Source organism: Humulus lupulus, chromosome 9 (genome assembly GCF_963169125.1).
Source record: "Humulus lupulus chromosome 9, drHumLupu1.1, whole genome shotgun sequence".
NCBI lineage: Eukaryota > Viridiplantae > Streptophyta > Magnoliopsida > Rosales > Cannabaceae > Humulus > Humulus lupulus.
Genome location: NC_084801.1, coordinates 143,331,571 through 143,344,326, shown reverse-complemented (window position 1 = coordinate 143,344,326; position 12,756 = coordinate 143,331,571). Strand labels below are relative to the sequence as shown.

Genomic DNA, 12,756 nt, shown 5'->3' with positions numbered 1-12,756 from the left:
GTAGGTTTTGGCAGAGTGGGTTGCGCCAATTTCGTCATGATGAAGTTGGTTCTCCGATCGTTTCACACCGTGGAGGTGGGTCGCGGCTGGGTCACGATGGAGCTCTGTTTTCCCCGAGAGAGAGAAAGAGAGGGACGCCTTGTGAGAGAGAGGGACCTGGGTTTTGAGTGTTCTCCGAGAGAGAGAAAATAAGAGTTTAGGTTTTTTGGGGGGAAAATGAGAGGGGTATTTCCTGTATTAGGGGAATCATTAGCATCAAAATGATATTTGAATAGTGTTATCCCTAAAAAATACGAGGATGACGTGGCGAATGAGAATATGACACGTGACATCACAAATCAGGGAAAAAATGACAAAGTATTGAGAAAAGATCGACGGACAAAAAAGATAGGTCCAGGACCTATGGGGAAGTCAACTAAGCTTAAACCCCCTAGGGGTGGTCGGCCTGACCCCTACCCCTAGGGGTGGTCGGCCTAAGCAGGCCAAGAGCCCTAGGGGTGGTCGGCCTGACCTCTACCCCAGGGGTGGTCGGCCTGACCTCTACCCCAGGGGTGGTCGACCCCAGTAAGCCCAAGGACCCCTAGGTGTGGTCGGCCTGACCCCAACCCCTAGGCTGGTCAGCCTAACATGATCAAGAACCACTTGGGTGGTCGACCCACCCTATTCTTCATAGGTTGGTCGGCTCAAACCCCCAAGTACACTTCACTGAGAAATACTCACTCTCGTTCAAACTGAGATCAACAGGCCTAGCACCTAGAAGGTCACAAGCCTAGCACCCAAAGGATCAACAAGTCCAGCACCCAGAAGGTCACAGGCCTAGTTCCCAAGCTCGGGTCGTCAGGCCTAGCACCTAAGTCTCACATACCAACAGAGACTTAACATTTTCCCAGAGGTTTCTATCGTGCTTTATCTACCACGATCTAGAGAAACAACAGAATACCCACGATCTCATAATCATGGGGAGGTGGACACGTATCTCCACTACTTGATAATCGTGTACCAAACCACGATCTCCAGTACTAATGATCATGTAACAGCCCTTGGGTACTATAAATAAAGGACCCAGGGCTTCATAAAAGGGGCTTTTTTTTTACTCTCTTTTTTGGATCGCTCTTTCTGGAATTTTTGAGATCTAAAGAACATTTGGGGAGAAATTCTGGGCAAGTTAGAAACGAGTGAATACTTTTGTTCATCAGTGTAATTGTCAAGTGATTCAATACTAAATGCTAAGTGGATTAGGTTATTACTGCTCATCAGAACAGGGTTGAACTACTATAAAATTCATGTGTGTTTACTTAAGATAATCGTACTCTGTCATTTTTTCTATTTATTTCTTTCAAAAGGTGTCGTATACTGTACATACGACCATTGGCCAATTTCACAGGTCAACAAATAGTAGATGGTATTTTTTTTTAATTATGATACACCAATAGGCATAGAAACTGAAATTTCCCTTCTAGTTCTAAGAGCATCTCTAATGGAGTGTCAAATTAGTAATGCATTTCTAAAATATAGCTCACTTTACAAAATAGTTGCTCCAATGGTGTGGCAAAAGTTGTGCCAAATTTGGCACACAATATAGCATAATGCATATTTTGCATCACCATAACTAATACACTTTTTATATATACTTTGATATCATTTTTAATATTTTAATATTGTTTTCAATTATTACCATTAGATGCTAGACTTTTTACCTTATTATTTTATTATTATCTTTAAATATCAACAATAAAATATAAAAGAAATTATTACTTTTTGTATATTTTCAATAAATACCAAATGATAGATTGATTTATACATCAACCTTTACAAATGTGCATTAAAACATAGTGCTAAAAATTGTGCAAAATATACCATATTAATTTTTTTTACCAAATATAGCACAATATTTACATCTCTAAAGTCTAATAGCATATTATTACCAAATCATAAATGTTAACTAGTTAAAGCTTTATTTATTTCCAATGCCATGAGTTGAGTCCACTCTACCAGATTTTATTGGCAGTAATTTCAAATGTAAACCACTAGTTTACTATTCTATTCGTGACAAACAATTTTAATTGCTAACAATTGGTTTGCGTTTTGTACATTATAAGAACAAAAATAATAATTAATAGTACTTTCTAATTTACTAATAAAATAGTAAAGATCTAAAATTAGCAAAAGAAAAAAAAAATCTGGAGTGGAGAAAATTACTAATACTTTTTTAGGGATAATATTAACAGCAAGGTCCAAATATAATATCCTATCATTTAGAGGATTTTTTAAAAAAAATAATAATAATAAAAAGGGTCAATAAATTTGACAACAACAGAGCTTAAAAGTTGACTATGAACTGATTGTGATATTTCATTCTTCCTTCAATATGTTTTGCCGTTTAGTTTACAGATAAAACTAATACTCTCTATTCATATTACATGCGTTGTCGAAACCAGCTCCACTAGAGAGCCCTAAGCCAGCCTCTATGCTACTCATAATTTGAAAGAACAGATAGAAGCATGCTAATAACTTTGCACAAAATGGTGATGACAAAAACTCTAAACTCGACAAACGTCATCAACCTGCATTTTTACTTACCCTCTGCCATATTATCATCAGAGATAACAGTATTGTTGCTGATTAAACTGACACTTGCAACAGAGTTGCCACCTGATGGAACAGTATTTGAATTACCTGCATCGACGGCATTGCTAGTTTCAGCCTTTTTCGGTTCAAGGACTGAAGAAGCTTGAGTGGCAAAAGAGGTATTAGCAAGCGCAACTGGAGTAACTGATGTTGCATCTGTGGTATGATGCTGTTTTTGTGGAGTTTCAAGAGTAGGAACACTAGCTCTCAGAGAATTGACTGCAAAAGAGTCCATATTACTTTTGTGCTGCTCTGCTGATGCCACCTCATTCACAGCATGAAGTTGTTGCAATCGATAATCAGTTTCTGGCCTACGGCAAACTTTTCGCAGTGGCACAATTTCCTGAAAAAGAAAAAAATGATAAGAGTTGAGAACCAATTTATTTCTACCTCAAACAAATATTAAGTTGTACTTGTGTAGAGCATGAATCGGTTTGATGAAACATTTTTCTAGGATGGTGAAAGATCACTTTCTTACCCTTTATAACGATTTGCAAAACACTTGTATTTCTGGCTTCAGAAATCTATGTTGGATCATGTCAACAAACTGATACACTAAGATAGTATATCATGAAAATATAGAACAAGAATAAGGAATAAGGGAGAAAATTTTATTGAAATAACAAAGAACAATCCAGGATATTCGAGAGACCTGGTTTCTCTCCAAGAGCTAGCGCTCAATTACACAAAATCAGACATGCCTAACTCTTCATTCTCATCCCTTTTATTCCCGACTTACCCAAACACGTTTGCCCCAAACAGGAAACAAAACAAAACAGAAACAACAAAAATAGAAACAACCAGCAAACCAGATAAAACCAAATCACAAACTTTCCTAAAGAATCCAATCCCCAAATCTAATCATTAATTGCGCTGCCTGCGTAGGTGTATCGTATCGTATAGGAGATTTATCAATAACATCTCATAATATTTGTATAAGTAAATTTCTCCAAAAATTGTTGTGAATCTAGTCATTTATAAAACAGCTCACATGTTTCTTGGTTATTTGTTACAAGTTAAACTGCCTTCTACTCCAAGAGAATTGATATTTGCCTGAAGTGCAAAATAAAAAAGGTATCCGTAGAAAAATATACTCTTAATTGTTATTTTTATTTCTAAAAGAACAGCCTTTATATAGGCTGAGTACAAGAGATATATTCTAGGTATAAACTAATTTACATTAATTACACCTTAGCTGTAAAAAACTAACTAATAATTCAGATTATTTCTACACCCTCCCTCAAGCTGGTGCATACAAGTCCCACATGCCCAGCTTGCATACTTGCTCATCAAAGCTTTTTTTTTATAATCTTTTTGTTAGCAAATCAGCAGCTTGTTGTTTGCTTGGCACATAAACAACACAGTTCTTTTTCTTCAATTTTTTCTTTTATAAAATGACGGTCCACCTCCACATGTTTGGTTCTATCATGATGAACCGGATTGTGTACTATATTAATAGCTGATTTATTATCGCTGTATAGTGCTCTAAGCTCAACTTCAGCACTGCTTCTTGCGACAACAGGTTGTTTCTTGCTTCTCCAAGTAACAAGGTTTCCCCATACCTTGGTACAATATCAAGATGTTGATCTTCTGTCCTCAATTAAACTTGCCCAATCTGCATCAGTGAAAGCTTCTTTGCCTCTTTCTCTATTTTTTTCTGAACAACAGACCTTTTCCAGGTGTCTTCTTTAGATACCGTAATATCGTGTATACTGCCTCCAAGTGTTCTTCTAAAGGGTTGTGCATATACTGACTGACCAAGCTAACTGCAAAGGCAATGTCAGATCTGGTGTGAGACAAATAGATCAATTTTCCCACTAGTCGTTGATACATCCCTTTGTCTATAGGTTTCTCCTTTTCTTTATTCTTGTACTTCCCCTTGGGTTCCACTGGTGTTGCTGCCGGTTTACATCCAAGCATACCAGTCTCTTTGAGTAGATCAACAACATACTTACATTGAGAGACTGAAATCCCCTGCTTGGTTCTTGCAAACTCCATACCCAAAAAGTATCTCATTTAACCAAGATCTTTTACCTCAAATTCTTGGGCTAGTAGTCTTTTAAGCTCCTCCATTCCATTAAGGTCATTTCTAGTTAGAATCATATCATCAACATAGATAATAAGAATTACAATCTTACCATCTTGTGAATGTTTGAAGAATAGAGTATGATCCGACTGACCTTGTTTGTACCCATGCTTCTTGATCACTTGATTGAACCTCTCAAACCATGCTCGTGGTGACTGCTTCAAGTCATAGAGAGATTTCTTTAAGTGACATGTTTATTTTCCTACGAGGCCAGGAGGAATCTTCATATAGATCTCTTCCTCTAAATTTTCGTTTAGAAAGGTGTTCTTAATATCAAGTTGCTACAATGGCCAATCAAGATTAGCAGCTATTGATAGGAGAATTTTTATTGTGTTTAGCTTCGCCACTGGTGCAAATGTCCCTATGTAGTCCACCCCATAAGTTTGAGTGAACCCCTTTGCAACCAGTCTTGCTTTGTATCTTTCTATAGTACCATCAGCTTTGTATTTCACTGTGAATACCCACTTGCATCCTACCACATGCTTGTCTTTTACCTTAGCAACTATTTTCCAGGTAGCATTTTTTTCTAACGCCCCTATTTCCTCTTCAACTGCTTTCTTCCACTCAGGAATGGACAAGGCTTCATCAATATTCTTTGGAATAATTATCTCCTCAATTTTGGCAGCAAAGGCTCTGAATTTTGATGTGAGTTTGTTGTAGCACACATACTTAAATATAGGATGTAAAGTACAATTCCTCACTCCCTTCCTTTTTGCAATGGGCAGATCTGATTCTATCACACTCGAACTAGGATTAGAATCAAATGAAATTGGATTCAAAGAATCACTTACATTGGGATTTGTCACTGGTTCAGACTCATGGGAGACGAGAACTGTAGCTGGCGGTATTACTTGATGTTTGTCCCGTCTTCTAGTATAAACCAACAACTCTTTTTTTGCATTTATTCGATCTGTCTTTTCCATTTCAGAAGTGTTTTGTTCAGAATTTAGCACAGAGTTAGACTCAGTTGGCGGATTAGACTCAATGGGTGGACTGAATTGTTCATAATTTAGCATAGAGTTAGACTCAGTTGGCGGATTAGACTCAATGGGTGGACTAAACTCAGGTCCCATCATTGGTAAACATGTATCCCAGCAGTGAGTATCTCAATCCCTCCCTGAAGCGAAGTGTTGGGATAAAAAGGTTGATCTTCAATGAATGTGACATCTGATGAGACACTAAGGCGATGAGTGAGAGGGTTGTAACATTTATAGCCCTTTTTAGTGGAAGAATACCCAAGGAAAATACACTTTTGAGAACGAGGATCAAATTTGGTATGATTATGTCCTAAAACATGAACATAGGCTATACAACCAAACGTTTTTAGTGGAATATCTGAGACTAGGTGAGTCTGAGGATAAATCTTAAGAAGAGAAGAAATTGGAGTTTGATATTGTAAGACACAAGAAGGCATTCTATTGATTAAATAAGTTGCTGTCAAAACAGCTTCTCCCTAAAAAATCTAAGGAACAGAAGTAGTAAACATGAGAGCCCTAGCAACTTCTAACAGATGTCGATTTTTCCTTTCAGCAATCTCATCTCATTTTGTTGGGGAGTACGAACACATGAACTCTGATGGACAATGCCATAAGAGATAAGATAATCACCTAAGATTGAATTAAAATATTCTGTACCATTATCAGTGTGCGGAACTTGGAGATTAGCTTGAAATTGATTTTTAATCATTGAATGAAACTTTTTGAAGGTGGCAGCGGCATCAGTTTTGTCTTTTAAAAGAAATACCCAAGTTAAACAAGTATGATCACCTATAAAGGATATAAACCAACGGGTATTAGAGATATTTGTAACGTGGGATGGCCCCCATATGTCACTATGAATGAGAGTGAAAGGATGAGATGCCTTGTAGGGATGAGAACGAAAAACACTTCGAGTATGTTTTGCAAATTGACACTTCACATTTGAACATGTTCAAGGGTTTGTTTTTAAACAGACTAGGAAACAAATGCTTCGGATAGAGAGAACTAGGATGTCCTAATCGGTAATGCCAGCTCATAATATCAATATTAGAAGCAGTACAACCAGAATGCAACCTTTTATTACCTTGAGTAGATGAAGGGTCAACATCAAAGTAGTACAGCCCGCTACATTCTCTCGCACTTCCAATCGTCTTCCCCGAGGACAATTCCTGGAAATCACAATGTAAGGGTGAGAATTTTGCAATACAACCTTGATCAAGGGTAAGTCTGCTAATGGAGAGGAGATTACAATATAGATTTGGCACATGGAAAACAACTTTAAGAGTAAGGAGAGGAGATAGATAAACGGAACCTTTACCAGCCACAGTTGATAGAGAATCATCAGCAATTTTTATTTTACTACTACCAGAACAAGGACTATAAGTAATGAACTGATGAGATTGACCAGTCATGTGGTCAGTTGCGCTTGAGTTGATGTTCCATGGCGAAGTTTGAGCATTAAACGCAGCAGAAGTGTTTGGAGTGGAGAAAAATCCCGGAGAGTGCAGATCTGGTGCAAAAGTCGACTTGAGTAACCTATGGAGTTTAGCAATCTGATCTGTGGGTGAAAGGGAAGGTGTCACGTTGAGCACCCATCATAGCATACCAAGTGGTGTTGGGATCAGTTCGAGAAGTAACCATGGGCAAGAACACGCCGAGGTGAGGAGGAGAACCACAGATGAAGGAAGCCGAAAAAATGGTCGTCGAAGGCTGCACGCGCCAACACGTGTCGGCGCATGGCGGAGAGGGCAGCGGCTGAAGGCGGCGCGTGGGGCTCACGAGCAGCTCTATTGGGCACCGGATTTTAGGGTTGCGCCGATCGGAGGCTGGGCAAACTCCTTGGGTCGGAGATGAGAATTAAAGACCACTCCAAATTAGTTTTCTAAGATTTGAACCTCAAGAGTACCAAACCCTAATTTTTATTTTTTTGTTTTTTAAGAAAGGGCTGAGAAAAAAAAATGAAAAAAAATCCTAATTTTTTTAGCTTCTAAATCTCTGATATCATGTAGAAAAGAAAAATATACTCTACATTGTTATTTTCATTTCTAAAGGAATAGCCTTTAAATAGGCTGAGTACAAAAGGTATATTCTAAGTATAAACTAATTTACATTAATTACATCTTAGCTGTAAAACACTAACTAATGAGCTGTAAAACACTAACTAATAATTCAGATTATTTCTACAGTATCTTTACCAAATCATCCTAAGTTGCTCAAGACAACCCCTTCAGATCTAACCCCATGCTAAATCTTAGTTTATAATTTGTCAATCACTTCCCTTGGCAAGTCTTCATAAGAACTAAATTATGAATCATAAAAACTAAATTAGCTTAATAGAACATAAGTTGATACCAGCCATACAAATTACATTTCACTTCTCTACTAAGACAAGAAGAAAAATTAATAAAAAAAAAATGGAACATGAGAAAATTTAAAGATAAAACACAGATAAGAAAATATTATACCTCAGACTGATCATGATCATAGCGCACCAGAAACCTACAGCGACAGCCCCTTACATCATGTCTTCGTCTTTGAGCATCAAGAACATGAGCATCAAAATAAAGAGCCTGCTCCTTACCTTCCTGCAAAATGTTTTTTTACCTAATGTTTAAGAAAACGCAAACAGTTGTAACCGTTAAAATATGATTTAACACTAAATGAGTTCCACCTGAAAACAGAGTATGAGATCTCCAGGAAGGACTGCAACACACTCTGAGGATTCACATGGGAGAGAGCGCTGCCTCACGTGCTTTTTTACATTAACCCACTCATCCTCTTCAGGTCCAAAACCAGCAAATCGAATCAGCACTTCCTAAACAACCAAAAAATTGCAATCAAAACAGTCAAGCAAGTAAAAGCAGTGTCAAATTCAAAAGTAAAAGCAATGCCATTCAACTTAAATGGAATACATTCTTGGAAAATTAATTGGACAGAGAATAGGTAAAGCCCACATAACATATTACTAAACGATATTAAAAAGTAAAAACCAAGTACTTAGAGCAGCTTTAAGATCCTTTTCCCTCATTTAAATCTTTTTATAAATTGAGCGCTTATGCTACCCAAAATATTTAACCATATGGACATACCAAAGCCTCTCTTTACCCTTTCCAAACTCGTTGACTACAGGACTTTACTGCATGCAAACCAAATTACACTTTCATATCCTTTTCTTTTTTCTTCCTTTCTTTTTTTATACATTTACAGGAGCTTGAGCCCCAACCCTTCTCATACTCACTTAACCAACAACTTGAGCTAGCCGCAAGTGGCAACCATTCCCACATATCTTAGACTTGACTAGTGCTACCTATCACAAAGTGGAATATCTATACCTTTCCACTTGTTTTGAATTACGTCTCCAATTCAAATTTTACCAAAAGTATCCACATTTCTCAAATACCCAAAATTTAGAAATTTGAAGTTCTATGCATTAGATGCTTCTTTTGCCAAAGAAAAATGTATGTTTATAAGTCATGATTCTATGTTAGTATCTTAACTAACCATATTATCTGATTTCAATGACTCAACCTATGAAAATTAGAAAAATGCACAACCTAACAAACTCAATGATAACTTCAACCATCTTTTAAATATTTTTTCGAGCAAAAGAAAATGCCACAGTAACTGATGATTGGTTAACTTGAGCAATTATTTGTTATTTTACAATATAAGATTTAGGAAACGCATGCAGACATCAGGAGGGAGAGACAGAGAGAGTATACATATGATCCAATAATTTTTTAACACATAAAGCTATACATTCCCAGAGAAGATAGATTTGAAAATTACCGGATCACCACTGTCCAGATATCTATGGGAGAAAAAGTTAGCAACGTCGTACCTGCAAAAAAGACAAGAAAACAATAAAGTCCATAATATTGTAATATTACCAAATGGGGATTCCCAAGTTACTGGGCGGATGGGAAAGCAGACAATGCAATGGTAAAAGACCTCCGATAAAAAATTGAGCCAAGGGACTTAAATTTCTTTTTATCCAATTTCAATAGTCCCCTAATATTGATAACTTTTTCCTAAAAAGCAGTCAAACAATCCCACCAAAACTTATAGTACTTGACAATTAAACATTGAATCTACATTTGTTACCACGCAACGCAACCATTTTAATTATGCAGCTAATACCCTATTCCAATTTTTGACGCAGTTATAACTCTCAAAATTATAAAATTGCATGTGCAAACCTATTTATTGATCACTCATTTACCAGTAAGAACTTAACATCCCCTGAAAGGACAAAAAGAGAAGTCAGCTAGAATGCCTACACACAAATGACAAGAGATACCAACCATGCACCATCCCTCCCGGATTTTGCTTCAAACTCCATTACGGAATTTTCTGAAGTACCTCTTCCTGCGCCTGGAACTAGTTGAAAAAGAACGAATAGAAAGCAAATTGTCAAGACACAATAACAGACACAAAAATATTTATAATCCAGTGCATAAATAGATGTGATAATACACCAGGATCGAGAAAAGCGGACATATAATGAATGATGACTAAATTCCATCTTAAGATACTTTTTGAAATTTGCCACCAAAAAAAAATAAAAAATTCTATTCAAAGATTAAATATATTGAGTAAAGTTCAAAACATACATGACAACCCATCTGTAACATTCTAGCCTCATATCTTTAAAAAAAATGTGTAAGTAAACAATACAGCAACTGGTTTACCCTTTAAACTTAATGACCCTGTATGTGAAGTTTTTTTAACTACACCTTATGAATTGCGAGGAAAAATAGAAAAAGAAAAAATAATCATTTGCTAACATTAATAGATAAGGCAAGTCTTAACAGTATAGAGTTTTCAACAGTATAACTATCCCACAGGACATGGATAATAAAATTAATTCACACTTCAAAATCCGTTCTTTAGATTAGAAACGTTAAGGACTTAAAGCCTGGGTACATAAAAGCAATAATACCAGATATGAAAGGACACAATTTAAGAGAAAGAAATAAGGATAACTAGAACATTGAGAGAGCGCATTTTACCTGAAGGAGTAGGTATAGGAGCAGTTAAACTTTGAGGCATATTTCTCACTGGCATTGGATCCTCCCGAGGCATAGATGACACATTCAACTTTCCAGGGGTCCTACTTAATTTCGCCCTTATCGCATATCGCCTATTTTGAAACCAGTTCCAAACCTGTGATCATAATCGTAATATTAAAGACAGTGTTCTAAATAATTTGCCATGCTGAATAAAGCAAATAATCATACTTGCTTCATTTGCACCGTAATTTTGCCCTTTCGATCTGCTGAATCACTGTGGCACAAGACCAAATTCCCCAAATTAACATATAGTACCAGTTAAAAGACTTAACATAAATAAAGTTTAAATTTTTTTAAAGTCTCAAAGAAACTAAGGTGTACCTGAACTTTTCTGCAAGACCTACAAGAACTTCACGTCCAGGCATTGAATTATTGTGTTCTTGCAGAATAGCTTCCATCTCAGCCACCTTAAATTCAGCATGTACAAGTGAATACATACATACATATATATATATATATATTAATGTATATCGGTATGTAGAAATGCTTATAACGTATTGTAAAATGTATACGCACATAAACACAAATGCAAGTATATAAACGCATATACATCATATTATTGTGAACATTAACTTAGCTGACTTATTACACTGAATAACATAAGTTCAAAGAGATTTAAGTACAATCTCCAAAACCCTAGACAATCCATTTCAAGAGCTTTCTATATGCAGTGAAGCTAATTCCCAAAAAAATGAATGAGCAATGATTGTAAAGGAAACCTTAAACCCACAAATACAATCTCACTCATTTTAAAAGAAATATAATAATAATAATGATAAAAGAACCCTAACCTAATAGCCTAGTCAAATCAGTGAGCAATATACAATGTGTGTGTACATCCCCCTTCAAAAAAAAATTGTCAATGCAAACAAACTTCCAGCAAAATCAATGGCCAAATTGAAGATTAAACATTTGAGAAAATGAAACTAAAAATCGCAATAAAAAGCTCACAAGAAACGAAAAAACTACAAAAACCCATTATCAAAATTGAATCTTGAAGTCAAGAATTGACAAGAGAGAGTAAAAATACCTCAATAGGGGTGAAACGGAAGGCAGGGCCTCCATTACTGGGAGGCCTACCCATTGGAGCTAGCTTTCTCTAACTCTTTGAGTTCTTAGAGTTTCTATACAAAAAGCCAAAAGAGAAAGCTTTGATTTTGAATTAGAAAGAGATATAGACACTAGTTTCGATTCTTCCTTAACTACTTCTTCTTTTTCCTCTGTTCTTCTTCTTCTTCTTCTTCTTTCTTCAGGCCAAGAATTATTCGACAAGTTTGGTTTGAAAAACTGCAGCAAAATTAAGCAAAATAACACTTCCTTCCCTGTATTTAAAACTAAATTCACGTTTTAGCCCCATAATATTAATAATTTTAATTTATTCTTTTAATTGTAAGGGGTCATGGCTCAGGGATGCGAAATGGGATAGCAATTGGACAAGAAATATATTAGAGGTGCACACTAGTTGGACTAGTTGGATTTTCGGGTTTCGGGTTCATCGATTCGGGTTTTACAGGTATTGAGTGGAGAAAAGTAGTACAGAGTTTGGTTGTTTGGTTTTGGGTTCGAGTTAGTCGGGTGAGGGTTCAGGTTGAGCTGGGCCTTTGGGCCGAAAAACTCAATTTTTCAAATATACCATTTTTTTAAATACCATTCTGTTATATATAAACTTAATTTTGTTGTATATATAATATGTTATATATATAGTATAATATATTTATATATAAACTTATATATTGTATAATATATAATTATATATTAATAAAAAAAGTGAAAAGGAAAACAACATTAACCGTCCATAACCGGAGGAGAGGGGAGTCAGGGGACTGCTGCTGAGCGGAGCCTGGGAGCCGCGAGGGGTCGGGGACTCAGTGGCTCGTGGCTGTCAGCGAGGTTGGGGCGAAGCTGACTGGCAGAGGGAGCCTACGGGTTATGGTTGTGTGTGGTGTTGAGCGGAGTTTGAGAGCCGAGAGGGGTTGGGCTTGCTGACGAGCTG

General features: G+C 36.5%; 1 protein-coding gene across 2 annotated transcripts; it reads right to left on the bottom strand.

Annotated features, from left to right (window-relative positions):
• Positions 1–2,327: 2,327 nt before the first annotated feature.
• LOC133800485 (protein SAWADEE HOMEODOMAIN HOMOLOG 2) lies at positions 2,328–12,067 on the bottom strand. Of its 2 annotated transcripts, none has more exons than XM_062238456.1 (9): positions 11,794–12,067; positions 11,085–11,170; positions 10,932–10,977; positions 10,704–10,857; positions 9,972–10,071; positions 9,481–9,532; positions 8,363–8,506; positions 8,157–8,276; positions 2,328–2,971 (listed from the first exon to the last, which is right to left on the bottom strand). In XM_062238456.1, exons 1-9 carry the CDS (start codon positions 11,845–11,847, stop codon positions 2,573–2,575), a joined length of 1,155 nt encoding a protein of 384 aa, XP_062094440.1. In that variant the 5' UTR covers positions 11,848–12,067; the 3' UTR covers positions 2,328–2,572. The 2 variants fall into 2 exon arrangements, with proteins under 2 accessions (XP_062094440.1, XP_062094441.1); XM_062238457.1 differs by having other exon boundaries at positions 9,996–10,071; positions 11,794–12,066.
• Positions 12,068–12,756: the final 689 nt, after the last annotated feature.

Bases quoted from the DNA above. Each gene is read 5' to 3' on its own strand.
- LOC133800485 (XM_062238456.1), bottom strand. From the start codon at position 11,847: ATGGGTAGGCCTCCCAGTAATGGAGGCCCTGCCTTCCGTTTCACCCCT. The intron at 10,858-10,931 runs GTATGATTATTT...TTATGATCACAG, and splicing joins TTACGGTGCAAATGAAGCAA to GTTTGGAACTGGTTTCAAAA. The intron at 2,972-8,156 runs GTATAATATTTT...TTTCTTTTTCAG, and splicing joins ATGATCATGATCAGTCTGAG to GAAATTGTGCCACTGCGAAA.